Source organism: Stylophora pistillata, chromosome 4, assembly GCF_964205215.1.
Source record: "Stylophora pistillata chromosome 4, jaStyPist1.2, whole genome shotgun sequence".
NCBI lineage: Eukaryota > Metazoa > Cnidaria > Anthozoa > Scleractinia > Pocilloporidae > Stylophora > Stylophora pistillata.
Window position 1 is genome coordinate 25,258,458 of NC_142522.1, and position 27,625 is coordinate 25,286,082.

Genomic DNA, 27,625 nt, shown 5'->3' on the forward strand with positions numbered 1-27,625 from the left:
GAGACGTTTAGCAACATCAAGATTATTTTGTTCTCCAATTCACGTTAATTTGTTTTTTCCTTGATATCTAGGTATTCAATATGATATGTGCGGGTCTAATATGTCTGATAAAAAGAATGATACGACGCTGAGCCCTTATTTTGATAGGCACAAGTTGACTAGTTAACCAATGGCCACTTCGCCTTTTCAAAATTTTACCATGCTATATCACCGTCGAAAATTCTTTGAAAAATAGCTTTTGTAACCAGCAAATGATAGACAGGGCCTCGCCTTACATTAATTTAGTTCCATTGGACACTTGTTTGTGAAATCTGGTTGGAAGCATAAATGGGTTCGAATATCTGACATATCAGATGATATCATGTGATATTGTATAATCCTTCTACTCATTATTCAGTCCAGTAGTCCAGTCGAGTCGATCCACTTTGAATAAATTTTTTTTTTTTTTGTTTGTTCATCTCAAGCCTCGTGTCCAGACCCTGTTGTTCCTGTAAATGGCCGAGCTATTGATTTCCAGCCTGGTTACCGTCACGGAGAACAAGCGAAGTTTTCGTGCGATTCAGGGTTTAAATTAATTGGGTCATCAGCCATCAGGTGTCTCGATGGAAAGTGGAGCTCAAAAGCTCCTTTGTGTAAAGGTATAGTTCGGTTACCTCCTTTTAATCGACTAAAATTTAATCATTGTCAAGATGAGCACACACACTTAAATCAGAACAGAATAAACTCCTTTCACGGAAACTTTTTGTGACTTCATAAGTTTGGTATTCGGATGTTCTTAGATCAGAAGTAGTGTTTTCTAACTGAAACGCTGACTTTTAAATTGGAGCGTTTTGCTCTCTTGGGCCGGGTTGTTCAAATCTAAATTAAGATAACCCGCTGTTCACCCAGAGTCAAATCTGATTTCAGATTTAAGAACTTTTTAAATGACAACTCAGTACAATTTTTTTTGTCTACAATTTGGTGATTAGATGCCCTAAAAAGTATATAGATATAATTATATGCAAAAAGGCTGATGAACAGAGAAATAAAGAAATCCGGATTGAAATTTAAGCCTATGTTAGCGCTAATCGTTCCTCGAACTACTGGACCCCGAGTTTTCCTTAATGTCTGAAAATTTAATAGTCGCTTGAACGTTTTTGAACACGAAGTTTGTAAACAAGGTCTCTAAGGATAGATTTGGGCGGCAGTGTTTTCAAACCTCATTGTATTACCTACTTTTAAAATTGTTTGCTTTTATATGCTACAGCTAGAAGTGATCCTCCGTCACATACAAGGGCATTTCGTCTTTGTAGCCGACAAGTACCAGGCCCTAATGAATGTCATCCTGAGAATTGGTTGTTTGACATTCAAGTCCTTGGCACGCACAGCACTTATTGGATAACATGTTCGTTCGATAATAATAGATTTGACGTAATGTGTAAAGATATTAGAGGGAAAAAGTGGGATCACCAATTGAACAGCGTAATCTGCTACAAAGTGCGGTGCCCATAGAGGCCCTCACATGCGAAGTGACCTGTTGCGAGAGTAATTTTATGAAACACTGAAGTACCTTGCCTGCCACTTATTGAATTCAACCCGAAAACTTAAACTCCTATGTTGTCCTTTTATGTTCGCATTATCCTCACATTGCAACGTTTATGTAAGGCAGGTGAGCGAGAGTTTACCAACAGGTCTCTTCCATTACAGCTTTAGATTAAAGTAGGTCTCTTTTTATTACTAATCTCCTAAGAAGGCATGTACTAAAAATGACTTGATAGTGCTCTGGTTATAATTTAAACTACATCTTTAAAATTGATAGCATTTTAGATGTTGCGTGGTGTGTTGAATATTTTTTAATGATCTATAGTTGTGCTTTCTATCAGAGGTAGAAAACAAGGGTCACCTATCATGTTAATCAGCAGAAGTATATTGAGGCGTTTTGTTTTGATCAGAAGCAGGAAATAGATGTGGTAACAGGGTGATGCGTTGACAGAGTCGGATCGCCTTACCTATTGGATCTGGATTCAAGGATAAGAAACTTACCAAGATTAAAAACTACACGCAAAGCTAGGTTTTAGGTGGATGCCCCTGTTATGTTGCTTCTTCAAGTAGTGCTTGTTGGTACAGAGAAGCGTTCTTCTATTAAACACATCAATGAAAACATTGTAGATAACCTCTACAGGGATTATTGTTATTAATCTGAACTGAGCAACGTCAGGTCATAAACACGGGGGCAAGCTGTATATGTAAAAAGAAAGACTTTTTCAGTCCATTATTTTTCAAAAAAAGAAGAGAATGGATGATGTTTTCTTCTACCATGTTGCTGTGTCTGTATACCTGAGGGGGGAGGAAGAGGGGTCACAGTCTAAGGTCAGGCTCAATCACCTCCCGTCTCTGGCGGGTGCCCGTGTTGTAACCTCTCGCTGACATTCGCGTGTGGTGTTATAAATTAAAGATGACTTTACTCCGGTCATCTTGAATTTAGTAAATCTTGATCATGTTCACATTAATTTAGAGATTAATGTATTATCCTTCTTTTTAGTGATTCACTAATATCAGCTATTTTGCTTAATACCCAGGAATAAAATTTCCTGATACGATTTGTATTGCATGGTATTGATCAATAATAAATGGTACTTCATATGTTTTTTTCATTGAGTTCGTTATTGATGTTTTCAGTAGACTCTATGGGGGCTAATCAAGAGAACGTCAACCGTTCATATTCTCTTGGGCTAAATTATTCGCCGCTCTTTGAAGCACCGAGGTTTATGTATGCCACACAGTTTCGCTGACACAGCTGAAGTGAACAAACGATTAAGCGATATAGTACTCAAGCTGAAGATCGAACTCGTGGAGAAAGAATTGTTTTCAACCTAGAATGTGCCGATACATGGTCGAAAATTCAAATAAGGAAAACCGTGCCGTGATGCAAATTGGCAGTCAATAAGGCTCTTCCTCAAAAGAGAACTGCAAAACTTCTGCAATCCAGGCTTCCCAATCTATTGAGTATGAGGAGTTGAGCTAGTTTCTACCCATAGAACGTGTTCTCTTGTTTCTACGGATGTAGATGATGGTGACGAAAGTGTTACTCGTAGAAGTCACTTTATTGTTTCAAAAATAAGTGTCCTTTACAACCCACGCATTAATTTTTATGGGATTCCATTACTTTAGGTCACGCAGCACGTGGACAGTTATCACGCAATAACCCCCATTTACGTCGATATTTGTCCTTAATCATTTCCACCTAAAAGAAACAGAGTCAGAAAAAAAAGCAGGCTCTGTTAAAGAGTTTTGCTTTTTCAACTTTATTACTTTACTTGAAAGACAAACGAACTTGTTTGTAGAGTATTGTCAAAGTGGCATGAAGAAGCTCATCCCAAATGTTGCTTTGAAACTAGAAAAAAGTCAACAAAACATTTTGTCGACGTGCGATACGAAATGGGAGAGTTTTAATTTCAAAATAAATAAACCTCTTTCTGGCTTGTTAGTATGTCCTTGGCTGTGAGATTGTCCTCAAGTTTCAGGTTTTCCCTTGATAATACCTAAGCCGCGGGCATTAGAAGCCCGCATACCAGACACCAGAAAGGGGTTTATTTACTAGCTTTTTTACGGTCAAAAGGAATGGTAAGGAACTATTAAACAAATAGACAAGCCTCAACAGTGCTCTGTTCTGTTGTAAAGCACGCAGGATGCGGCTAGAGCACCAAAGAGTTCTGGCGCGCTTCTAAGTGCTTTACGACAGAACAGAGCACAGTCAAGTTGTCTCTGTTCGTTTTATAATAAAGAATCCGTTAAATTTCATACAAATAACTTTAAATTTTCACAAAAAACTTGTTTCCAGAGCGAACAACAGCGTCTCCAGTATGCTCTATACTCCGATAGAGTAGGCTAAAATAAGCCAGTCAGAATCCTCGTTAAATGGTTCAAGGAATCTGCCGGATTTGTTGAAGAAGACTGGAGCTACCCAAATGTCGAACCATAAAGTTCACAATCTTCAATAGTTTACAAACTGAAATTGTTCAGTGGGCCGAATTTAACATTTTTTCCCAAAGTTTTCTAGTCTAACACGGAATCTAAACGCAAAATGTTCAGTCAAATCCGGCCGAACTGTGCCTCATAAAATACGCGAGTTTTTTCACGTAACAATTAGAGAACGAACTGCGATGAATGAACGACAGCCGAATTCGCTAAAGCATGAAGATTACTCGGGCTGACAACGCCTTAAAGCTCGGCTAGTGTGACTGATGTGGCCTTCCACTCAAAGCATCGGAAAGGATAACAGACGGGAAGCTTTTAGTTCAGTCAATTCGCAGGGCGGCGTAATTTCTGAGGCTTGCCCCATTGCGATGACCGGAGATTGCCATGGTTAAAAAGCCGCGATAGAACACAGCTTGATTACAGCCGCTGACATCGTTATGATTTGTATGAATTTTATATATGTTATGCCAGTTTGAATATATTTTTAAGCTTTATCATACAGTCAAACCTCAATTATCCGGACTTTTCTTCTGGTCCCAAATTTGTCATGGATATTTATTAGTCACGATCAAGATCCGTAGCCATACTCTTTTCCGAACTATGGCGTTGAAAAGAGAAGTAAAGGCGACTTTATTTCAAAAAGTTAAAACAGCACTGGCACGTGTCGTAACTAATGAAGAACGTTTGGATGAGGTCTAGTTGGAGTTGCTTTGTTGCTGAGTGACGAAAAGTAGCGGCGATAAGGAAGATAGAGACTAAGATGATAAATTGTTTCGAACTCTGAAGCTGTTGAATGTTTAAAAAAGTGCCACGGCTCACGTCAAATCCTCCAGCCCTACACACGTTAGCTTTCCCTAAGGTTTTCCCATGGATTTGCGCGAGCAGGACCAGCCTCCCGGTTAGCTCAAAGGATAGAGCGCTGGACTGTAGTGCGGGAGGTCGAGGGTTCGAGCCCCGGCCGGACCAACACTCAAGGTCTTAAAATAATTGAGAAGAATTTGCTACCTTTCTGTAACATCAAGAAATGGTTAGATATTCTAGTCTTCTCGGATAGGGACGAATAATTGGAGGTCCCGTCTCCTGCCGGGTTGGGGCAGGAGACGTTAATTTCCCATACACTCCCCTGGGGTGGGATGGGTGGGTTAGGACAGCAGGTCCACATCAGCTATTACAGCTGCCAAATCAATCAACCTGCTCAAACAAATAAATGAACTTCAACTTCAGACTGGCGAGTAATATGAAATGCAAATTAAGACGCTAAGCATGTTTACAAACATTTTGTTCTTCTGTTGCTAACGACTTGCTTCCTTATTCCGAAATTTCACTTTTAATTAACGAAAAAAAAGCTAGACAAAGTACAAATTGGCAGATGGCTTGATAGCTTTAGCTCAGCTTCATGCTTTATACTCTGATAGAGCATGCCCTTTCGACCTGCGCTACTTATTTGAGAGCTGATCCATGTAAAGTAGATTCCAATTTCAGATACCCAGTTAGTTCCCTCCCATTGCTAGAACTGCTAACGGATCCCGTCTTGATTGCAGATAGTCCTCAAGAACTTGCCTCACCTCGGAACGAATTACTAAGCGATTCAAGGTTCTCGATAGTATGGAGCTGGGTCAAGTTGTAAGGACATAGAACGACAGACATGGCGCAATTCAAATCGGCAGATTACTTGTCTGGCTTAGCGACCAGGACTAAGCTTACCACGTGATGTTATCCAAACATTTTTTATCGAATGAAACTATTTTTTTCATAGAAAGAAAATATGTCATTATCGATCGCGACTGAAAATATTTTTATCGAATGAACACATGTTTTTATCGCGTAAAAACATTTTTTATCGAATGCAAAGATATTTTAACGAATAGAAATATGTTTTATCAAATAAAGATGTATTTTTATTGAATATTCCTCCATTTCGGCAACCATACCCAGCAACAGTGAATCTAAATTTTGTTTTAATCTCAACAAGTTTTGTTCATCTTATACTTCAAGTAAATTACCATTTGGGCAGCTGTTCCGTTTTGGCGCCAAAATGCAGTCGCAAAGAATCTGGGGACGAATTACCTTTTTCATACTTAAATAGGCGCAACAAATTTAAATACTGGTCTAACAATCAATCGAATACATCCGCTAAAAGAACATGCAAAGAGCCCTGTAAAGGTGTATGGATTACCCAATAGAATTGTAAGTAACATTTCGCTGCGAATATTTCACCCCTTCAAGTGTAATTTCATATTTAAGAACATTTTATTTCTGCACTGATTACAAACGGTAATATCGACAACAGACAAACTGCAAAGCAAATGAATGAATTGCGTTTTAAGAACAAGTCTCTGTAAAAATCAAACTTCTTGGGAAATGAAAGTGTTCAACCCTCCCTTCAAACTTTGGATGCAGGTAGGCACTCAGGGGGATGCACAAATATGCCCTTTTCAAAGGTTGCAGCACTCTTGTTGCCATGGTAACAACGACTGCTCGCAAAACGAGGGTAAAACTCTTCTTTTTTGGGTAACGCCGACATCCGGAGAAATCGCCCTGAAAATGTACAAGTTTTGTCAGAATATTGCCTTTCGTTCTTAAACTAGGATCTTTTTCCTAAATGTACCACCAAAAATAAGTTGAGCAATATCTAAGCTTCTGTGGATAACAAGCTGGACTTGTTTCATCGTGATTTAGGCATGACATTTTTACATCTTTTTATTGTTAATAATCAAGTCCACTCTAGAAATACCAGGTATGCTAAATTTAATTTAGTTTGTCTTAAGTATATACGCGAGACAGAAGGTGGAAAGTCTTTCTTAGTCAGAGCTTGCAGACTATGGAATAAATTATCTTTAGAATTAGACGTAAAGATTCTCTTCCTGCATTTAAGAAGAGTCTTTTCAATGTATTTTTTAAAGAACAGTGTAGTTAAATCATTTTACCTTAGCTTAATATTTACTCTTATTTTTAGTTGAGGGCCACAAGTTCATTAGCTTTTAGCTATTTAGTGCTACCCTCTATAAACAAAGTGTTTACTTACTCACTATTACTTACTTTGGTACCGGTTTGATGTAAATAATATTACAAAGCGTGACCGGTCGGGAAACCACCGGGTCGAGGAGAACTGGGTTAGCTCGACAACGCATGCTTCGAATCAAAATGTACCGCCAAATGACAGGGCTGAATAACGTATGCGCATGCGCTAGGTTTTGCCGCGTAAAACGGATTTTTGAACAGTTTGCAGGGTTGATTTCCTATTTTGTGACTTCGAGGCGTCGTCTTCCTTGCCACTTTTCTTTTACAGAACAACCTCCGGAAACTTGGTACACCCTAATAATTTTCTTCTTAAAACCTCTGGAGATAGGAAAGTGCCTTTGAGGAAAAAAGAGTTCCTCGGTTTTAAATGTTAGCCCTTATTATTTTCCGCTGATTTCGCTAAGTTTTAGACCTAGAACCCGCGTTGATGACCGCATACCCTCTGATGTAGCATTTCATTATTCAATCCCGTCCCGCCAGATTTAAATAGCGGATAAGTGAAAATGTAGTGTGATCGTCCGGGTGAGTGTAGTCTTGAGAAGGACTGTTGTCGGTGGTAGTGACTGACGTTTCGACAACCTGTGCGGAAGTCATCATCCGAGTCAAGTGAATAGTTGTTGTCAGCAGCCTATGCTAAATTTTACAACAATTGGTCATATATTGAAGTAAAAAAAAGGTGGGGGTAAATAGCAAATACTACGAAAACGCAGTTTTGAGAAAACTGCTGTTAAAGTTGACACAAAGAAAAACTCCTCCTTTAACCAATGCCATATCAATTGGGGGTGGTTATAGCATCATGAAGCACCAAAATATCACTTTTTAACAATTTTGAAACGAAAAGAATTGAAAATTAACTATTTTGAATCATTTTTTCACTCCTGATAGCTAAAAATTAAAGGCTCCAGCCTCATATGTTATGCCCTCTAGGCTGATTCCATGACTAGCCTTGAGCAAGTTCCACCGAAACTAACTGGTATTTCTCCTATAGCAGTCTCAATTTTTCACTCCATCTTCCTCAAAAGTAATCCTTCTGCTTCAGTCTGCTCTGTTATTCTCAAACATTTTGTGTACAACACTCTCGTGTGCTTGAAACAACACACCCTCATGACTGTACCAAGTTAATTAATTTTAGACATTGTGATGGGCATGTTGAGAACTTCACAGAGTTTTGAAATGCCTTCCTTTCCCAGTCCCATTACACAGGAAGCATACACTATCTGCCCGTTAACATCCTTTTCCTGAATTGACTTCGGAACTCTATGGGCAACATTGTGACATCCAGTGCCAGGAAATTCTTCTATAACACAACTACCGTAAATAGTGTGACCAAATCTGTCACTTTCATTCTCCACTGACTTAATAATAGAGGCTAAAGGAAATGAAAAAATAATAACATTTATTTTCAAGTTTCGCATAGCCTGAAAAATGAGTCACAGCTTAGAAGACTACTTCAAGAAGATATGGATAAAGGTTACGTGATTTTACCTGGAGCACAATCTTAGCTGGCTGAGTGAACCCTCTCAACAAAACTCTCGAAAACTTTCCATGTGCACAAGCCGATACTCCTCGCCTCGGCCACTGGCATTTCAAACGATTACTCTTAATAGATCCAGATCATCATCGTTACCTTCCTGTAGTAGCTTTCTCGAAGAAACAGGGGTAAGTGGCTCTGGAATTTGCTCGGCTCACTGCATCATCCTCACCAACCACAGGCGTCCCAAGTTCACGCCTCGAGCGTTAGCAAAAGCGAAGGATTATTTCTTGAAAGCGTCACGCGTTGTGTGACGCGGTGTTAAGTTACGCGAGCAACCGTTGAGAATTTGAATGCATTATAAGGAATAGTATGGGAAAGTATGGTCCAGATAAAACACCAAATATTCCGAAATATGAACATTTTTCACGTTAGATTAATAAAACTTACTCATTCCTTGTGTGTTCGTTGTGTTTTTTGGCGATTTCTACTGATTTGGGCTTCTTTGCCATCACTGTTTTTCCTGTTATCAGACGTCTGATCTCTGATCTACGGTGGCCCAGAAGGCTCAACGCAAACAAAAAATATACTGCAGCAAATACAAAATATACTGCAGCAAATAAAAAAAATCAAAACGCAAAGAAAAAGAGTACCGCAGCAAATAAAAAATGCAACGCAAACAAAAAATACTGCGGCAAATAAAATATGCAACGCAAACAAAAAAAAAAAGAAAACGCAAACAAAAAAAATTGGAACGCAACGCCAAGGAAGACTGGGTAATAGTTCTTAGTTTCCCGCCAACACTCGTTCCATCCTTTGCTTGTTTCACCTTTCCGAAACCATGTTCTGCAGCGAACTTATGACAGTACCATGCTGCTCCTTTAAAATATCGATAATAACTCTATTTTCATACCCTTGATGAAAGTAATCTTCTATAATCCTACGCAGATCGCTTTAGTCCATAGCCAAAAGCGAGTTGCAGTTCATGCTGTTTTGGCGGGAAACTAAGAACTATTACCCAGTCTTCCTTGGCGTTGCGTTCCAATTTTTTTTGTTTGCGTTTTTTTTTTTGTTGTTGTTTGCGTTGCATATTTTGTTTGCGTTGCATATTTTATTTGCTGCAGTATTTTTTGTTTGCGTTGCATTTTTTATTTGCTGTGGTACTTTTTTTCTATGCGTTCTGATTTTTTTATTTGCTGCAGTATATTTTTATTTGCTGCAGTATATCTTTTATTTGCTGCAGTATATTTTTTATTTGCTTCAGTATATTTTTTATTTGCTGCAGTATATTTCTGTTTGCTGCAGTATATTTCTATTTGCTGCAGTATATTTTTTATTTGCTGCAGTATATTTCTATTTGCAGCAGTATATTTTTTATTTGCTGCAGTATATTTTTTATTTGCTGCAGTATATTTTTTATTTGCTGCAGTATATTTTTTATTTGCTGCAGTATATTTCTATTTGCAGAAGTATATTTTTTATTTGCTGCAGTATATTTTTTATTTGCTGCAGTATATTTCTATTTGCTGCAGTATATTTTTTATTTGCTGCAGTATATTTCTATTTGCAGCAGTATATTTTTTATTTGCTGCAGTATATTTTTTATTTGCTGCAGTATATTTTTTATTTGCTGCAGTATATTTTTTATTTGCTGCAGTATATTTCTATTTGCTGCAGTATATTTTTTATTTGCTGCAGTATATTTTTTATTTGCTGCAGTATATTTCTATTTGCTGCAGTATATTTCTATTCGCTGCAGTATATTTTTATTTGCTGCAGTATATTTTTTATTTGCTGCAGTATATTTTTATTTGCTGCAGTATATTTTTTATTTGCTGCAGTATATTTTTTGTTTGCGTTGAGCCTTCTGGGCCACCGTACTGATCATAGGTAACCCAGGCTTACTGTTTGTGTCACGTGCACTTGGTTAAATAGAAAGAACATATGAGGCGCAGTTTAGGTCTGGAAATTTGCTTGAAAATGGAAATAAAAATCAATGAAACTTACCATGTGGTGATTTGTTGTTGTCCTTAATATGTACACGAAGTTTCGGGAAAAATACTCTTCTTCATCTTTCCTTCATAGTACAGAGACAAGGTAGGAGGCTGACGGCAGCGTCGGGGACCGATCGACCCTCAATCCAGCTAATTTTTTTCGCGAAAATCTAGTCCAGTCGTCAAATAAAACCCACCGACCTCGTAGAAAAGGAATAATTCTAAACCGTGAATTCACTAAAGCAACTCCAGCTTATAACGCGAAGCCACCAGGCTCCGTAAAACTTGCACGTTAACCCACTAGAATGGCGGCCACGAAACCGTTGACATCACAATTAATCTACACAATTCAAACTGGCACTGAGCTCGGGGCACCTGGTGACGAGTATGATAAGTCCCCGTGGAGTGATCATGAAGGGAGTCCCAGATTGTTCAAAGGTAAAACTCACCATCCGACTACACCCCTCGGGATTATTGGCAAGAATGTGATTGGCTGTTGGGAAAGAATGGATTCTGGCCAATATTCCCGAGGGTGTAGCCGGATGGTGAGTTTTACACTCCTGGGTAGTGTATACCTGAGGATTACTTTTAATCTTTTCTATAACCTCCTGGGTAGTGTATACCTGAGGGTTACTTTTAATCTTTTCTATACTCTCTTGGGTAGCGTATACCTAAGGGTTACTTTTAATCTTTTCTATACCCTCCTGGGTAGTGTATAATTGAGGGTTACTTTTAGTCTTTTCTATACCCTCTTGGATAGTGTATACCTGAGGGTTACTTTTAATCTTTTCTATATCCTCTTGGGTAGTGTATACCTGAGGTTTACTTTTAATCTCCTCTATACCCTCTTGGGCAGTGTATACCTGAGGGTTACTTTTAGTCTTTTCTATATCCTCTTGGGTATATCCTGAGGTTTACTTTTAATCTCCTCTATACCCTCTTGGGCAGTGTATACCTGAGGGTTACTTTTAATCTCCTCTATACCCTCCTGGGAAGTGTATACCTGAGGGTTACTTTTAATCTTTTCTATATCCTCTTGGGTAGTGTATACCTGAGGTTTACTTTTAATCTCCTCTATACCCTCTTGGGCAGTGTATACCTGAGGGTTACTTTTAGTCTTTTCTATATCCTCTTGGGTAGTGTATACCTGAGGTTTACTTTTAATCTCCTCTATACCCTCTTGGGCAGTGTATACCTGAGGGTTACTTTTAATCTTTTCTATACCCTCCTGGGAAGTGTATACCTGAGGGTTACTTTTAATCTTTTCTATACCCTCCTGGGAAGTGTATACCTGAGGGTTACTTTTAATCTTTTCTATACCCTCCTGGGAAGTGTATACCTGAGGGTTACTTTTAATCTTTTCTATACCCACCTGGGTAGTAGTATACGGAGAAATAGCCAAACGGCATGGTGCATTGATTAGGGATCATGAATGGGTTGAGGTACAGCTTATCAATGAAGAAGGAAAATAGTCGAAACCTGAACGTTACTCTGTGTAACCTAAACATATTTATGCGTGACATAACCCCATTTCGAAATAGTTATGTCACGTATGAAATATTTCTCGCTTGGCATATTTTTTTGCCTGTTTCCCGGACGCTTTACCGCGTGGTTTGTGAGCGCAAATCCGTACATGTAATTTTTTACGAAATGTAATATTGTGTTTCGGTATATATACTAGTACTGCTGTTCCAAAACCGTCGCATTTAAAAGGTCATATTAAGAACTTGAGAGCGTGTAGTCGGAACGGAAACCGTCCGTTGAAGCGATGTGTATTCTCTGCCTTATCTAATCAATGCAGTTTATGGACTTTTATAGTTCAAAATATGCACTGTTCAAAGAAGGGCTTTTTGGAGTTACCCTTAAATAGACCATTGATCATGGAAGTGATTGTTCGTGTGTTATTTTGCAGTGACATTTGGCCTGGACTATTTCTGGACATTGTGTTAACGAATTACTGTTCGTTTCGCTTTATACATTGTTTCTACAAAGAGAGTAAGCTTAGTGAGCCGCTTTTCAGTTATATTTCAATTACTGGTATTTTGGCTTCTAGTTTTCGAAATACTCCCAATTAATTTCTCTGAGCATGGTATCGATTGAATAAAGTGTTCACGAAAGACAAAAACAACAAAGACGAAACCATTAAGAGTCCTTTATGATTAACAAAAAAATCCGATGGGCTAAAAGTCAAGCCTAAAAGAATAGGAAAACAAAATAAAACCTTAGATTGGACCTTAAATAATTCTTTAGTTCCATTTTATTATATAAGTGGGATTGAAGTTCCTCCAAAGAGGAGGCAGAGATGGTAGACATTTGAAAAATAGTACATCACTTTTACCTGAGCTAGGACCCAAAAGGAAAGTTTTGAAAAGCCACAACACACTGAGCCACTTTCTTTTTGGGTCTTTTCGGAAAATACCTAAAGAAACTGAAACCACAGACTCGATTTGTTTCATCTTTCATCGGATGATGTCTCCACGAAAGTATGCAACGAGTCAACACGTAGTGTATTTGACTGCAATAGACCGGAAAACCGAGTGCTAATTCCAACGGGTGTTGTTGTCATCACGTCAGTTGAAACGTGACGCCATAGAGTGAGACGTCAAAACAGACTCACTAGCAATCTTCTGTGTCGACGTCCTGTTCCAAGTGTAAAATAGTTATCGTTTGCAATACTTTTCGGAAGATTTCCCTTGGAGACGGTATCATGCGAGTCGTCTACCGACTGTTGTTGTGGACACTTGTTTTCTGCCGTTTCACGTCACAAGAAGGTAAGAATGCAGGTTTCTGCGGTTTCGAAGGCAGCATTTGATAGTTTATGATAAATAAACCCGACTGGTGGACTTTCCCCTCGATATTATAGGATAGGAATCGTCAAAAATCAGGTTCAACTGAATTTAAGTACTTCTGTGATGCCTTTTAATTCATGAGGTCTAACAGTGCGGTATACTCTAACACGTCGAAACCATCCGTAATCGTTTATTTATGCTTGCGTATTAATAGCTTGCACAGACACATGTTCACCTTTTGGGTTTAGAGAGCATGATTTTGACATCTCGCAAGAAACGGTATAAATAGCTTGCATGGGCACATGTTCACCTTTTGGATTTAAGAGAGCATGATTTTGACATCTCGTGGAAAACGGATAACGATAGACGTAACCGTGAGTAATGATAAGGGGATGACATTAAATTATCCTCATTAAAATAAACTGAAAGAAAATAGATTCACTGTACATCTTGTTGGCTACAAATGTCTTTCTTTGAGAAAATTTAAGAATGCGTGATGTTCATATATCTTTTTTCATATATTTTTTTTACCTAAGAATCATTGCTATGCATCTTTTTGTTATCCGAGAATGAGTATAACCAAAATACAAATGATTATAGTGAAAAAACATTTGAAAAGAAACTGATAATAATAACGTAAGGAAATACGATGAGACTGAAGCGAAGCTGACGAGAGATTTTCTAGACTTCCTTTAGCATAGATACTGTAAGGATACCTGCGAAAAATGTCACGCTGCACACTGCACGCTGCGCTAAATGACGTCATTAAAATCTTCAAATCTTGTCAAATTGGTGTAATAACGTCGACATTATTGCGGTCTCCAATGGCGTATTTGTCCAATAAAAACGGCCAGAATGTTTGATAACTACGGAAAATTACCTCTTTGCTTGGAAGAACTCTTGCACCGAACCATCAAAATCAGGAATTGTTTGCGTTCCTTCCAACTTTCGGCGCTCGTTACCGATGGGCAAGGGAGTCCGAAGGTTACAAAACAAAATTGGTCTTTCTGACAAAGCTATTCGGGCTTATGGGGGAGTTTAAACTACTTACCAGTCTATCACATTTACAGATGAATGAATGAAAGAGGGAAAGAATGGAAAGTTACCAAGCTATTTAAACAATGAACTTCCATTAACAATCACTGAAGTTGCATCTGAAAGGACAAGTTTTTAAATCAAAAGGATTTCTTCTCCCAACTCAGTTTCAGCTCTCAGGCGCAATCGCTCCCCTTATGAAAAAATTTTCTTGTGTAGAGGTTATTCTCAGACTAGAAGGGTACGCCCTGTTCGTAAGCGAGACGGAAAATCAAACCAGACACGTTTATTCCAACACGGAAAACTGTAGACTCACGGTAAATGACAACGACCGTTAAATAAAGCGCCAATGGATAAAACTGAAAAACTCTCAACTCTTCTCTAAGAAAATTGCACACGTCAGAAACAAAAAGGTCTGCGTGATTTGCTTACGATATTATTAACCTACGTAATCCCAAAGCAAAGGATTTCCGGGCTTCCAAAACTTTGAACGGCTGAATTAGCATCACATCACATGAAAAATCAAATTATAAAAGAGTTCCCGTTTTAGTGTTTTAGTAATGAGCTGAGCTCTGGATGTATTGCGGATATTTCCGCCCATGGATAATGCAAACCGTCGGAAATCTAAAAGCACGCAAAAGTTCATATCATGTCTTGATTTGAAACAGGAAGCTTCCTTTTTGAGGGATGGTAGGATTTTCATCCACTTTCAACCAAGAGTGAAAACTTGATGGCTCAATTTACCCCTCTTACATCTCCCATAATACACTTCGTTGTTGCACCATCTTTGTTTTTAATTTCTCTTACGACAACTGTGCGTGCCCAAAGAAATCCTGACCGACAAAGGTTATGATGGGAAACGTGCAAGAGGCAAATGTTCCGCGGTTAAAACCCCTAACATCCCACAAGAGGTGCACATGTTTTTATTCACTGTATTTTTGCAGAGAGCTGTAGCGGTGACCTTGGAATGCAAAGTAAACGAATACCAGACGAGAGTATTACAGCATCATCTTCAAAAAGTTCAGTTAACTCCCCTCACTTTGCACGTTTGGACGGAGCAAAGGCCTGGTGCTCGGCACCAAAGGACAAGTTGCCATACATACAAATCACACTGGTCGAACCAAAGTCAATCACTAGCATAACAACTCAAGGAAGCAAATCTGATTTTGCGTGGGTAAAAAAATATAAAGTCAAGTATCTGGAAAAAGGAACTTGGAAAGAATACGATAAGGTACCTGCATTGCTTTTTGTTTCATTTTGTTTCTTCTACTTTAACTGTGGATTGCTATTTTTATCTATCGTTCGAAGTGTTATTTCCAGGAGAGATATGGAAGTCACTGAGTACGTTTTCTGAAAATGATTGAGTATTACATTTCAGCTAAAAATACTTCCAAAGTGCGATTCTTCGAGCTAGGAAAATGTTAAGTTTATTTGCCACGAGCGTGAGAGAGATCCAAACCTTAGCCACAGTGGACAAGCCTACAATGTGTGCTCGTTAATTACGCATGAATTTATAAGCGATAGAGGTGAAATGTAGTTTTACGAAGTTACCTTAATTGGTATGATGCATATAAGCTAGTTAATAAGTTTAATTTCTGTCAACATTTCAGGAATTTGAAGGCAACAAAAATATTAATGGCTTAAAGTCGAACACCTTAGATCCTCCAATCAGAACACAGTCGATTAGAATCTATCCCAAGGATCCAATAGTGTTGGGTGGCACCGATCCTAAACCCTGCTGCCTAAGATTGGAGCTTTCTGGATGCTCTGCACCAGGTATCATTGAAAGATCTTCTTTTAACGGCATTTTATCTTCAAGTCAAATGATTTAGAGGTTTAATTTCCAGTTATTGCCAATTAGTTATCAATGTGAATGATCATAAGAATATCACATAGCCTCACAGGGAAATCAGCTTAGTTTTATCGTGACACAGCCAAAATCCTTCCCCCCTCCCCCCTTCCCTGGTCGATAATAATGACAGTTCCCGAGGTTAATTAGGTTTATAGAGCATTTTTTATCGTTCTAGTCGACTGTAAAGACCCCGGACACCCTTCAAACGGAAATCGAAATGGGAGTGATTTTAGTCACGGTAAACAGGTAAACTTCGCCTGCTTGGAAGGTTTCATGTTGGTGGGAAGCGCAACATCTGTTTGTCATAAGGGTGCGTGGAGTCATGGTCTTCCTCAATGCCAAGGTAAGTTGTGTTACTTTGTGCTGCAATCTAGATCGCTTCTGTTCTATCGCATTAATTCCGCGGGATTCTTCAGACAAATTAAGGCCTTTTTAATAGCATCCTTCCTTTCCCGCAGCCCTTAATGCAACAAAGATGATGTAAACGGAATAGATAAAATTTTGACCTAAGGTTGATTATTTTCCTCACTCTCTTTTCGTACGGGACTCGTACCTCAGCGAATGGAGAGCATCGGTTGAAACCAAGTCTGTACGTATTTTTTTTATCTGTTAGCGCAAGATCGATGTCTTACTTATAGTTAACGGGATTAATCGAGTTATAACTCTCTTAGTCACGATCGAAATGCTATCAATTTAAAATGAGGTTGAAACTACTTTGAATGATGTTTTTGTTAATTTTCCTGAATCTACAGCTTTTTTTTAATTTTCATGTTGCCATTTTTTTTGTTATATATAAATAACCGCGAAAAAAAGCTACTTGTAAAGATCCTCGAGTCCCAGTGAATGGAAAAAGAAAAGGAAACACATTCATTGACGGCGACACAGTGGAGTTTACTTGCGACGAAAACTACAGCCTCATTGGTTCATCGATAAGTCGTTGTTTGGGTGGAAGGTGGAGCTCGGCTTTGCCAGAATGCAAAGGTTTGAAAATGGGAGATTCTCTCTTTATCTAATACCTCACGTTGGATTAATCGGACAACAGAAATACGCTCAAGGACAGATTCCACCATCTTTTCACATTTAGAAGAAAGTTTGACGATGTCAATTTTCCATCACCTTGTTGAGAGCTTTAAAAAGTTACTGAATCCGGCTTTACTTAGCATTCTTTCGAAGAGAATCAAAGAGTACCAAATACAATCTGGGAACGTGATAAAAATGCTGGGGAGGGGAAACGAAACCTACTTGCGCTTACGATAACTCTCTCCCCCCATGCTTCGAAGTTTCCTAATGCTAAGGAAAGTTGAGATAAGTTCAGGTAGATATGAAAGACAATATTGCATGCAGACTTTGTTGTTAGCCTGAAATGTTTTTCGTGAGTGTCAGCCACTTGCTTTTTTTTCTAAGCATTAAAAATGTTTGCTTTCTGTCACTCTATCTGAACTTTAAAGTAATTGGTAAAAATAACTACGTTTCCAAGTTGTATGCTGTGTTGTTATGTGCCCATAAGATGGCAACTGGTTTTGCTTTGTACACAGCTTCTTGCCCAGACCCTGGAATACCCGTGAATGGTGAAAGAGTTGACGGGAGTTTTGGACATGGCAAGCACTTGCAGTTCAGGTGTAAACCAGGATTTTGGCTGGTGGGAAGTCAGCTAATCGTTTGTAGTGAAGGTACATGGAGCAACGAAATTCCCACGTGTAGAGGTATGAAACTTTATCCGTCCTTCGTAATTGAAGCTACGATAACATCATATTACAGATAAAGGTCCTCGAAGGCTTTTACGCGGAAGTGACCAAAAGATAATTTATCCTGGCAATATGAAGACGTTATCTAGCAAATGACGATGAAAATAGACGGAAGTGTTGACCAGTGAACCTAACTCACAACTTAACTGGTAAATAAATGTGTCGCGGCTACAAGGGAGGTGTTTCTCTCTTGTAGCACCGACTCTATGGAACTCTCTTCCAAACAACATAAGAGTGAGCGGCTCGCTATCACATTTTAAGACCTGTATAAAGACATACCTTTTTAAAAATTTTATAATTAGACTACTGCTTGGTGAGTTATTTAATTATTTAAGTAGTAAGTTAGGCCGCTAGACAGCTAGCTAGTAAATCGGTTGATTAGTTGGTGAGCTAGTTAATTGGCTAGGAAATTAGTTAATTTCGATATAAGTTTAAAGTTTTTACTCTCATTATTACAGACTACCTTATTAGCTAGTTTCTTCTACTCATGTTTTAGAGATTTTTATGATTTTTCTAATCTTATCAATCCGATTTATAAAATTACTGTACAGCGCTATTGGATAGTGATAGAAATAGCGCTATATAAATACCGTACTATTATTATTATTATAAGGGAGAACCAATAGATAGATCTTTGGAATCTTGATAAAAGTGCCATCACTGTCAGGCGGTCGTGATAATAACATGGATATTTGGACCAATAGGTGATCGTATACCGGTAGTTAGCTGGGGGATGTCCTTAGTTAAATAGCATCAGACATAGCAGCAGTTCATGGAGGTCAACTTTGCTTTACGGTGACATCTTAAACACGTGGAAGTGCAGTTGCGATATGTTACTGCTAGGGTAACGTACCGACTCTCTTTTGAAGCTGTTTGTAGAGATCCTGGAATGCCAGAGAATGGAACAAGAATCGGAGACGATTTCCGAGATGGTCAGATGGTGGCTTACAGATGTAATCCAAACTTTAACTTGGTGGGCTCACCTACCTCGTTCTGCATAGCAGGACATTGGAATACAACAAAGCCAACGTGTAAAGGTAAGCAGCAAAATTACGTCAGGAATGACGGTACTTAAGAGACCAAGGGTTGTTCCCCTTGCCGCCTGATCATAAAAGTGTTTCTTTTCTGTGAATTCTGCTCTGCTTTTCTCTGTATGAAGATAGCGAGACCTAGGCTAACAGCAATGTACGCCATAAAATCTTGCAACCGAATTTCATTTCACACGGAACTACAACACAAAGGTAAAGAGTGGGGGATTGTAATCCAATTATCGTTTTCGTTTAACTTTATACGGAAATGATATCAACTTTCTTTCCTAGAGAGATTGATTTGGAAAAATGACGCCGTTTAAGTGAAGAGGAAAAGCGTTTTTCAGCGTTTTAGGGTGAATCTGTTCTAAGACTTTTTGCCGTAAATGTCAATTGCAGCATCCTGTCTTGATCCTGGTATACCGAGACATGGCAGAAGAATCGGTTCTAATTTTGGTCACGGTGGCCAGGTGAAATTCGTGTGTTTAAAGGATTTCACCCTGCTGGGAAGTCAGTCTACGACGTGCCACGACGGAAAATGGAGCTCTATTATCCCTGTCTGCAAAGGTAAACGATGAAAATGAATTTTATCACTATTTCTGAGTTTCACGCATAAAATCGATCCGGATTTTTGCGATGGTGTCACGAACGTGCTGAGAAAGTTCGCTGTAACAACTATTGTTCAAAAGTAGAAGTATGAATCTCCCATAAGGCAAAGTTTAAGTTTCCGTTACTTTTAGAGCCTTCTAGGAATTATCAGAGAGATAAACGATTATGTTATCGTGTTGTTTCTATTCCGTGTGTTTAAGCAGTCTTTCAAACTTCTATCTGGAAGGGGGTTAATTAATTGTCCAACGCCGTAGACTTGGGAGATTCAATAATGCTAAGCATAAAATCAGTCAACTATTCCTCATCAATAAAAATACTGTTGACCAGGCTGACTTTAGAAGAACTGGCTTCTTACTTTCTCTATCTCTCCTGTACGTCTTAAGCGTCATGCAAGGACCCAGGCACTCCTAAAAATGGTGTCAGACATGGTAACGAGTTTACTCACAACAAGCGAATATCCTTCACATGTTCTGCGGCATTTCAGCTAACAGGCACTCCAAACGTAGTGTGTATTAATGGAAAGTGGAGTGCATCCACGCCTCAATGCAAAGGTGAATAGTTACGAACTCAATTTATCCCTTAACGTTTACACCTATGGAATAAACCGTGATAAAAAGACTGCCGCTTTCTGTGCATGTTGTGTTATCCTCGAGATGAATGCAATATAATGTATCGTATCCAATCAAGACTTTTCACAGTAAAGTCAACGAATATTTCTTAAAAAAGAAAACACCCTTATCGATTTAGTCCCCTCTTTCTGCCCACAAAAAGGGCACAATTAGAGAACGGCTATCGTTATTGCGAATCTTTGAGTAAGACCTTTTTCGTACCCTTCTCTGAGCCAAAATTATCCAAGAATCAAATTAGAATTTACCACCGAACCTGCCCGATTAATTTCTCGATTGTATGCGTCAGACCCTTCGATTTCCTTTCGGTTGCTGATATCCAACTTTAATACTAAGTTCTACTAAACATCAAATCAAATTAACTCAACACAGATTAGAAATCAATGATCAGTAGTAGTCAAATTATTGGTACAAGATATACTGATATTCATGGCGTCAATTTGAATTTTAGCTGTTTGCGTCGATCCTGGGAAGCCTGTTAATGGCAGCAGAATAGGGGATACCTTCCTTGATGGTCAGGCCGTGGCATTTAGTTGCGGACCAAGTCACACGCTGATTGGTGCGCCAATTTTGCGGTGCGTAGCTGGAAAATGGAATAAGCCTACACCCAAGTGTAAAGGTAGGTCTTATAAGAGGCGTTTAGCAACATCAAGATGATTTTGTTCTCCAACTCACGTTCATTTGTTTTTCCCAGATATCTTGGTGTTCAATATGATATGTGCGGGTCTAATATGTGTGATAAAAAGAATGATACGACGGTGTCCCCTTATTTTGATAGGCACAAGTGGACTGGTTAACCAATAGCCACTTCGCCTTTTCAAAATTTTACCATGCTATGTCACCGTCAAAAATTCTTTGAAAAATAGCTTTTGAAATCAGCAAATGATAGACAGGGCCTCGCTTTACATTAATTTAGTTCCATTGGACACTTGTTTGTGAAATCTGGTTGGAAGCATATATGGGTTCGAATACCTGACATATCAGATGATATCATGTGTTATTGTAGAATCCTTCTACTCATCATTCAGTCTAAAAGTCCAGTCGAGTCGATTCACTTTTAATAAATTTGTAATTTTGTTTGTTCATCTGAAGCCTCGTGTCCAGACCCTGTTGCTCCTGTAAATGGCCGAGCTATTGATTTCAAACCTGGTTACCGTCACGGAGAACAAGCGAAGTTTTCGTGCGATTCAGGGTTTAAATTAATTGGGTCATCAAACATCAGGTGTCTCGATGGAAAGTGGAGCTCAACAGCTCCTTTGTGTACAGGTATAGTTCGGTTACATCCTTTTAATCGACTAAAATTTAATCATTGTCAAGAGGAGCACGCATACTTAAATCAGAATAGAAGAAACTCTTTTCGCGAAAACTTTTTGCGACTTCACAAGTTTGGTATTCGGATGTTTTTAGATCAGAGGTAGTGTCTCCTAACTGAATCTCTGACTCTTAAATCGGAGCGTTTTGCTCTCCTGGTCCGGGCTGTTCTAAGTTAAGATAATCCGGTATTCACCCAGAGTCAATTCTGATTTCAGATAGACTTTTAAATGACAATTCAGTACAATTTTTTTGTTTACAATTTGGAGATTGGATGCCCTTTAAACGTATAGAGACAATTATATGCTAAAAGGCTTATGAAGAAAGGATTGAAATTTAAGCCTAGGTTTGCGCTAATGGTTCTTCGAACCACTGGGCCCCGAGTAAGACACTGACTCTGTCTTTGAGAAAACCAGACACAAGGGAACTCTTGAAACATAAATATGATGAAATAACTCGTTCATGTGATTCTCACCCTAGATATTGACGAGTGTTCAGAGGGAGTATCCCGTTGTCATGCCAACGCTGAGTGCACAAATACCATTGGTTCTTTTACGTGCAAATGTAACGTAGGCTCAGTTGGAAATGGCAAGAGTTGTTTCAGTAAGCAACAATTACTTGAATACTTGTAATACTCCAGAAGTAAAGCGTACTCAGCAGTCTAGTTTTTCCTCCTTTCACAATAATTTTTAAGATGACGTCTTGAGTTACCCAAAATTTTCCCAGCATGGTTGGTGGTCTGGGGAAATTGTGTTGGAATATTTTCCGAAATTGTATTTCAATTTATAAATAGCTTGAAAGAGTAGTACAATGAAGTGTATGTCTTGAGGTTCAGTGTGATCGTATTATTATTTTTATTCTTATTACTTTTTTGCGATTATGTACAATATCGGCTCAATCTTGTTAAGCAGGCTGGAAGGTGTGTACTTGTGCGCTTAACAGAACGCCATATAGCTGTTTAATTTTGTCGTGATTATTCACCCCATGGCTAAGAGGTTATGGTTCCTTTCTGTTCCTCTTTTCTTCATCAGAGAATTGCAATGATCCGGGTACACCAAAAAATGGTCAGAGAAAAGGCAGCGATTTTGATCATGGAAGTGAATTAACTTTTTCATGCCAACCTGATTTTACGCTTGTCGGAGGCAGGAATATTACTTGCCGCGATGGAACGTGGGGTGGCAGAGTTCCTGTGTGTATGGGTAAGCAAGGATAATAGCACATTCCTTGCGCTATCCGAAATGACAGAAGTGATATGAAATCAATATGATCAGAGCGAAAAATTTCACCCTGAAGTAATTCAGCGGAAAACACTTCGTTATCCTTTTTCATGAAAGGAACGACCTTTAGTACCTCCTTTTCTGTGACAATTTTAATTAGAGTAAAAAGAAAAAAACAAAATTCAAACAGCATCAGGTGAACACGCGATACGAGGGGAGAATATAGGTATTGAGAGACAACGGAAAAGTGGAAAATCGGCAATTTACCATATTTATCTGTGTCAAGGTAAAAGTTTTGGACCTTTTAGGAGGTGCTTGTTGCTTTCTCGGCGCAGTTACATTCCGGATTTTCCTTAAATCGTTGAAGATTTTGATGATTGTCCTTGCTGTCAGAGCTTTACGATGTTTGTTGTTATCGTTTTGCAATTAGCCAACTGCAAAAATCCAGGAGTTCCACTTCATGGTTCCAGGACGGGCGACAATTTTCAAAACGGACAAACTGTTAGTTTTTCATGTAATCGTGGCTACAAGTTGATTGGCAGAAAGGCTATAAGGTGTCAGAGAGGAGTATGGAGTTCATCTTTACCACAGTGTAAAAGTAAGTGACTATGATTACTAACAGATGTTTTAGATCGTTGATTAAATAATTTATTCTAACCTTGGTCACTTTGGCGGTAAGCTTTAGGACCTTTCAGACCTTCCAGTCTGATATCTTTGGCCTTGATACAGGGCAAAGAACTGCACGCTGTCCGACAGAAAGCCAAACGATTTTACAACACAAATCTCATTTGTTTTGCTCATTTTTACTTCCCCAGAGAGTTGCAATGATCCAGGTAGGCCTAACAACGGCCAAAGAAGGGGCGGTGATTTCCAGCACGAAAAGACAGTGACGTTCACATGTCAACCTAATTTTAAGCTTGTTGGTCGTGGAGCTATAACTTGCCGTGATGGAACATGGAGTGGCAGAGTTCCAGTGTGTATGGGTAAGCAAGGAGACAACTGAGCATACCTTTGTGCAATCAGAACTCTCTTTGTATTCGGAAAACTGCAAGCCAGTAAATAAAATGTTATGTCGATTATTACTCAGTTATCTTTATTTCGGCCTGATATATTTATTTACCTGAGTTTAATTCAAAAGACTTGGGCTTAAGAGTTTCTTCTGATTAATGAAAGTTTTGCAGATGAAAAGTTTTACTTGAAACGAGCTGAGCTTCTGAGCATTAAGAGACAAACGGAATGTGTTGTATAAACCTGTCATATGCTTCTATTCGTTTAATGATGCGAAGAAAATTAATTTGGAAACCCTCGAGGGATCTTGACTTTACTGTGAAAGGTCGCGAAGTTTGTGAAAGGTCTGTGTAATCCTTAGCCTCACAGTATTGCTGTTGTCATTTTCTTAGCTAGCTGCAAAAATCCTGGAGTTCCACGTCATGGTGTAAGGCCAAGCGTCAACTTCCAACATGGAAAAATAGTCAATTTTTGGTGCAAAAGTGGTTACACGTTGATCGGTAGTAGGTCAATAAGGTGTCAGAACGGAGTTTGGAGTTCATCATCTTTACCGCAGTGTAAAAGTAAGAGACGTTTCATTTCAAAAGAATTTTGACCTAATAATTAAAAGCTTTGGTTACTATGAATACATACTCAATGATCTTCGTTGTATAGGACAAGTTTTAACTGAGATTCCTTCCTTCAAGTTTACCTATCAGTTTGTTGTTTAAAAGTTTTTTTTTAATAGTCACTTGCTGCCTTGCATCTTCATTCAACAGCACGCTATACCATTGATTTTAATCATACTCATTGCTATTCCATTTAGTGACACAAATCTCATTTGTAATGTGTCTTTTCATATTTTTCCTTCAGAGACTTGCAATAATCCAGGTACACCAAAAAACGGCCAAAGGAAAGGTAATGATTTCCGTCACGGAAGGAATGTAACGTTTACTTGTCAAACTGATTTTAAGCTTCTTGGTAACGAGACTTTAACCTGCAGTGATGGAACATGGAGTAGCAGAGTTCCCGTATGTTCAGGTAAGCAAGGGTAATAGCAGTTTAGAGAATTATAACTGATGAGAACAATGACTCAAAGTTAGTTCCACATATTCTTCGTGTGTGGGATCCGATATCACAAATGAATACGGTAACTTCTCAAGCAGTTTAAAGCAAATTTTCTAGTTTACTGTGTTGCCTTTCCTCTTGCCTGAATTACCGTCATTACCACAGCTATGTTTTTATTCACTGACGTTCTTCTGGGGTTGTAAATTTAATTGGGTCGTTACTTTCTTCGTTTCTAGCCAGCTGCCAGAATCCAGGAGCTCCACGCCATGGTTCCAGGACAGGCGACAATTTTCAGCATGGAAAGACAGTCAGTTTTTCATGTAATCATGGCCACATGTTAATTGGTAGGAAGGTCATAAGGTGTCAGAAAGGAGTATGGAGTTCATCTGTACCGCAGTGTAAAAGTAAGTGGCTGTCATTTCTAGTTGGTGTATTGACTTAAGACTTTCAATTTGAAAATTTCGATCATGGGGGAAATGACATTTGCAATGGAAGACATGTATTTCCTGAGACGCAATGTGATTTCTTTGTCTAGTTAGGTGTAGACAAATTCGCGCGAAAGAACCTTCTTCGGCTAAGATCTTTCGTCAGTCTTTTCAGAGTAATCGCAGAGCGCTGCATGTAAAAGAAGGTCGGATCCTTGATTACTTCAGACACACAGGTGAAAAGTACTCAGTTAATGAAAGCTATAATAAAATTCTCGAAAGTGAGTGGTTGTCACCAGCCCGATTTGAACACTAATAGGACAGTGTACGAGTCATGCTTGTAATTGGAAGGTATAATTAGAGGGTTGACACGTTATGCCTGTGTAGGGGGGCAGTATGCGTCATGTGCGCACTTTTCACGCGCATTTCGTGTTGTCCAATTCTGTCTTTAATCATGCTCGATATTAAAAGTCGGACTTCCGCTTCGCGGATTCCACTTAGTCCTATTACTAATGTTAACTTGAGACTGCGAGAGCATCATTGTTTACCCCACTCCACTCCTTTTTTTTTTTTTTTTTTTGTTCCGTGGGATCTTTCAGGATTGACTTACTAATTTACCATCTCGCCATCACTGAGACTAAAGTGTTTATTTTGTTGTTTAATGTAGAATCTTGCATTGATCCTGGTAAACCACGGAATGGTCGCAAAATCGGGGCAGATTACCGTCACGGAAGAAGCGTGTCTTTTGTTTGCCAACGTACGTTTAAACTAACAGGAGTGAACAGAATCACTTGCCGTGATGGGGCATGGAGTGGCAACGTACCCACATGTAGAGGTATCATTTAACGGAGGTTAAAGTTTACATGCAAAATAATAATGAGGTGTTTTTTTTATTTGAAGTAAGTTAATGAGTTAGTGAAATCTAAGAAAAGAGGGAGTTTAGTCTGTTAACCATGTGCTTTTTTGAACTCTTGTAACCTCCTCGTTTTCCACTCTCTGAAAAAGTATTGCCAGGATTTTCTAGTAGGGTATCCTACACTACCATCTCAGTGGCGTGTAGCAGTGGGATATCCCAGGCTGTGATTGCTGTTGTTGCTTAAATTGTCACTTTTCACACAGCGAGGGGAGTCACATGCAACCCCTTTCCGCACTTTCACAGAGAGTAACCGAAGTTTAGTTAAAATGTGCGAATTTCCTTCCACCCTTAAGTTTCTTACAGGGTGAGTTAACTAACTAAATGTCCCTTTCCTGTTTCCAGCGTTATGTCCTGCCCTTACCAACATAAGACATGGCTCTTACAACGGAAGTAACTATGCAGGAGACAGTGTTACATACACATGTGACGATCGGTACTTGTTAGATGGCTCTTCTGTCGTCACGTGCGTCGATGGGCGATGGAATGGAACTAGACCCATCTGTAGAGGTACAATAGAATTTAAAAAAAATTTGTTTATCTCGCTTCGGTTGTTGCTAAAACAAGGCTGATATTGACACCAAATAGTTCAGTGTTCTCTTAACATCGTCAGGTTTGTGACAAACGAAAAAAAATGTTTCAATAAAGTCCACCGCAGTGGTAAATACTTATGATGATAATTAGATCAAAGATAAGAAAATACTCTTAGAAATACCGAAGTGGACGAGCTTCACTTTTTGGTTCATAACTTTGCTTCCAGCTCCGTGTTCTCCTCCAATTCCACCAGTTAACGGTTTCGTCTTCGGCGATAACCACCAACACCAATCGGTTGTTCAGTTCTGGTGCGATCAAGGTTATATATTACAGGGCTCCGCGTCTAGTGAGTGTTTTGATGGAAAATGGGACAAGAGAGCTCCCCTCTGTAAAGGTAATTTGCACTAGGCTATTGGCAAGGTTACAATTATTGACCGGGACGACTCAAGAACTTTATGTAAACGGTCGGCTGAAATTTGTAAAGAAAATAAGTGAAAAAGTAAGTTCGTCCTGGGTAACTCTACGTGACAAAGCGACTGACTTAGACCTGAGCCGGAATGTTTTGGTTGGTGGAATTCTTGATTTGTTTTCTGTAATGACAGTGAAAACGAAATACAATAAACAGCAGTCTGTGACTGCATGTGTTTTTTGTACCCCAACTTTGTACTCTGGTCAATTGATAGACCGGAGTTACGGCAAGAAATTTATTGAGTATGAATGGACAATATTCGTTCATTGTATTTATCGACTGATGAAAAGGCTAGTCTCCCTCGTCGCCTGGAGGTAACCCATGGCTCACTCCAAGAGGCTGATATTAGGTCATTAGAGGGAGCGGGCAAGTTAAACGTGAAATTGGTTAATTTTGCTTCGTGTAGGGTTAGGGCTAGGGTTAGATTTAAGAGTCTTGAATGACCACACATTCAAAATATTGTAGTATTTAGAAAGAATATCGCAAAGTGGTGAGAGAATTTCGAGTGTTATCTGGGTGCACGAGAGCGAAGCTGTACTGAGTTCCTCTCGGAAGAAGCCACAAGCGCATGGAG

General features: G+C 39.0%; 1 protein-coding gene across 9 annotated transcripts in view; it reads left to right on the forward strand.

Moving 5' to 3' along the window:
- The window catches only part of LOC111332739 (sushi, von Willebrand factor type A, EGF and pentraxin domain-containing protein 1), a 47,536-nt gene that overhangs the window by 16,145 nt on the left and 3,766 nt on the right, over positions 1–27,625 (forward strand). For 3 of the 9 annotated variants that reach the window (XM_088756704.1, XM_088756708.1, XM_088756712.1), the window contains 14 exons: positions 19,292–19,459; positions 19,885–20,052; positions 20,579–20,746; positions 21,220–21,393; positions 21,919–22,041; positions 22,470–22,637; positions 23,086–23,253; positions 23,471–23,638; positions 24,056–24,226; positions 24,516–24,683; positions 24,947–25,114; positions 25,803–25,970; positions 26,394–26,558; positions 26,809–26,976. In XM_088756704.1, coding sequence (XP_088612830.1) covers positions 19,292–19,459; positions 19,885–20,052; positions 20,579–20,746; positions 21,220–21,393; positions 21,919–22,041; positions 22,470–22,637; positions 23,086–23,253; positions 23,471–23,638; positions 24,056–24,226; positions 24,516–24,683; positions 24,947–25,114; positions 25,803–25,970; positions 26,394–26,558; positions 26,809–26,976 — 2,313 coding nt within the window. Of the gene's footprint in view, positions 1–13,011; positions 13,215–15,211; positions 15,499–15,877; positions 16,044–16,294; positions 16,463–16,932; positions 17,101–17,654; positions 17,823–18,733; positions 18,902–19,291; positions 19,460–19,884; positions 20,053–20,578; positions 20,747–21,219; positions 21,394–21,918; positions 22,042–22,469; positions 22,638–23,085; positions 23,254–23,470; positions 23,639–24,055; positions 24,227–24,515; positions 24,684–24,946; positions 25,115–25,802; positions 25,971–26,393; positions 26,559–26,808; positions 26,977–27,625 lie in introns of those variants that run through there. The other 6 variants (XM_088756709.1, XM_088756711.1, XM_088756710.1 and 3 more) reach the window with 6 other exon arrangements.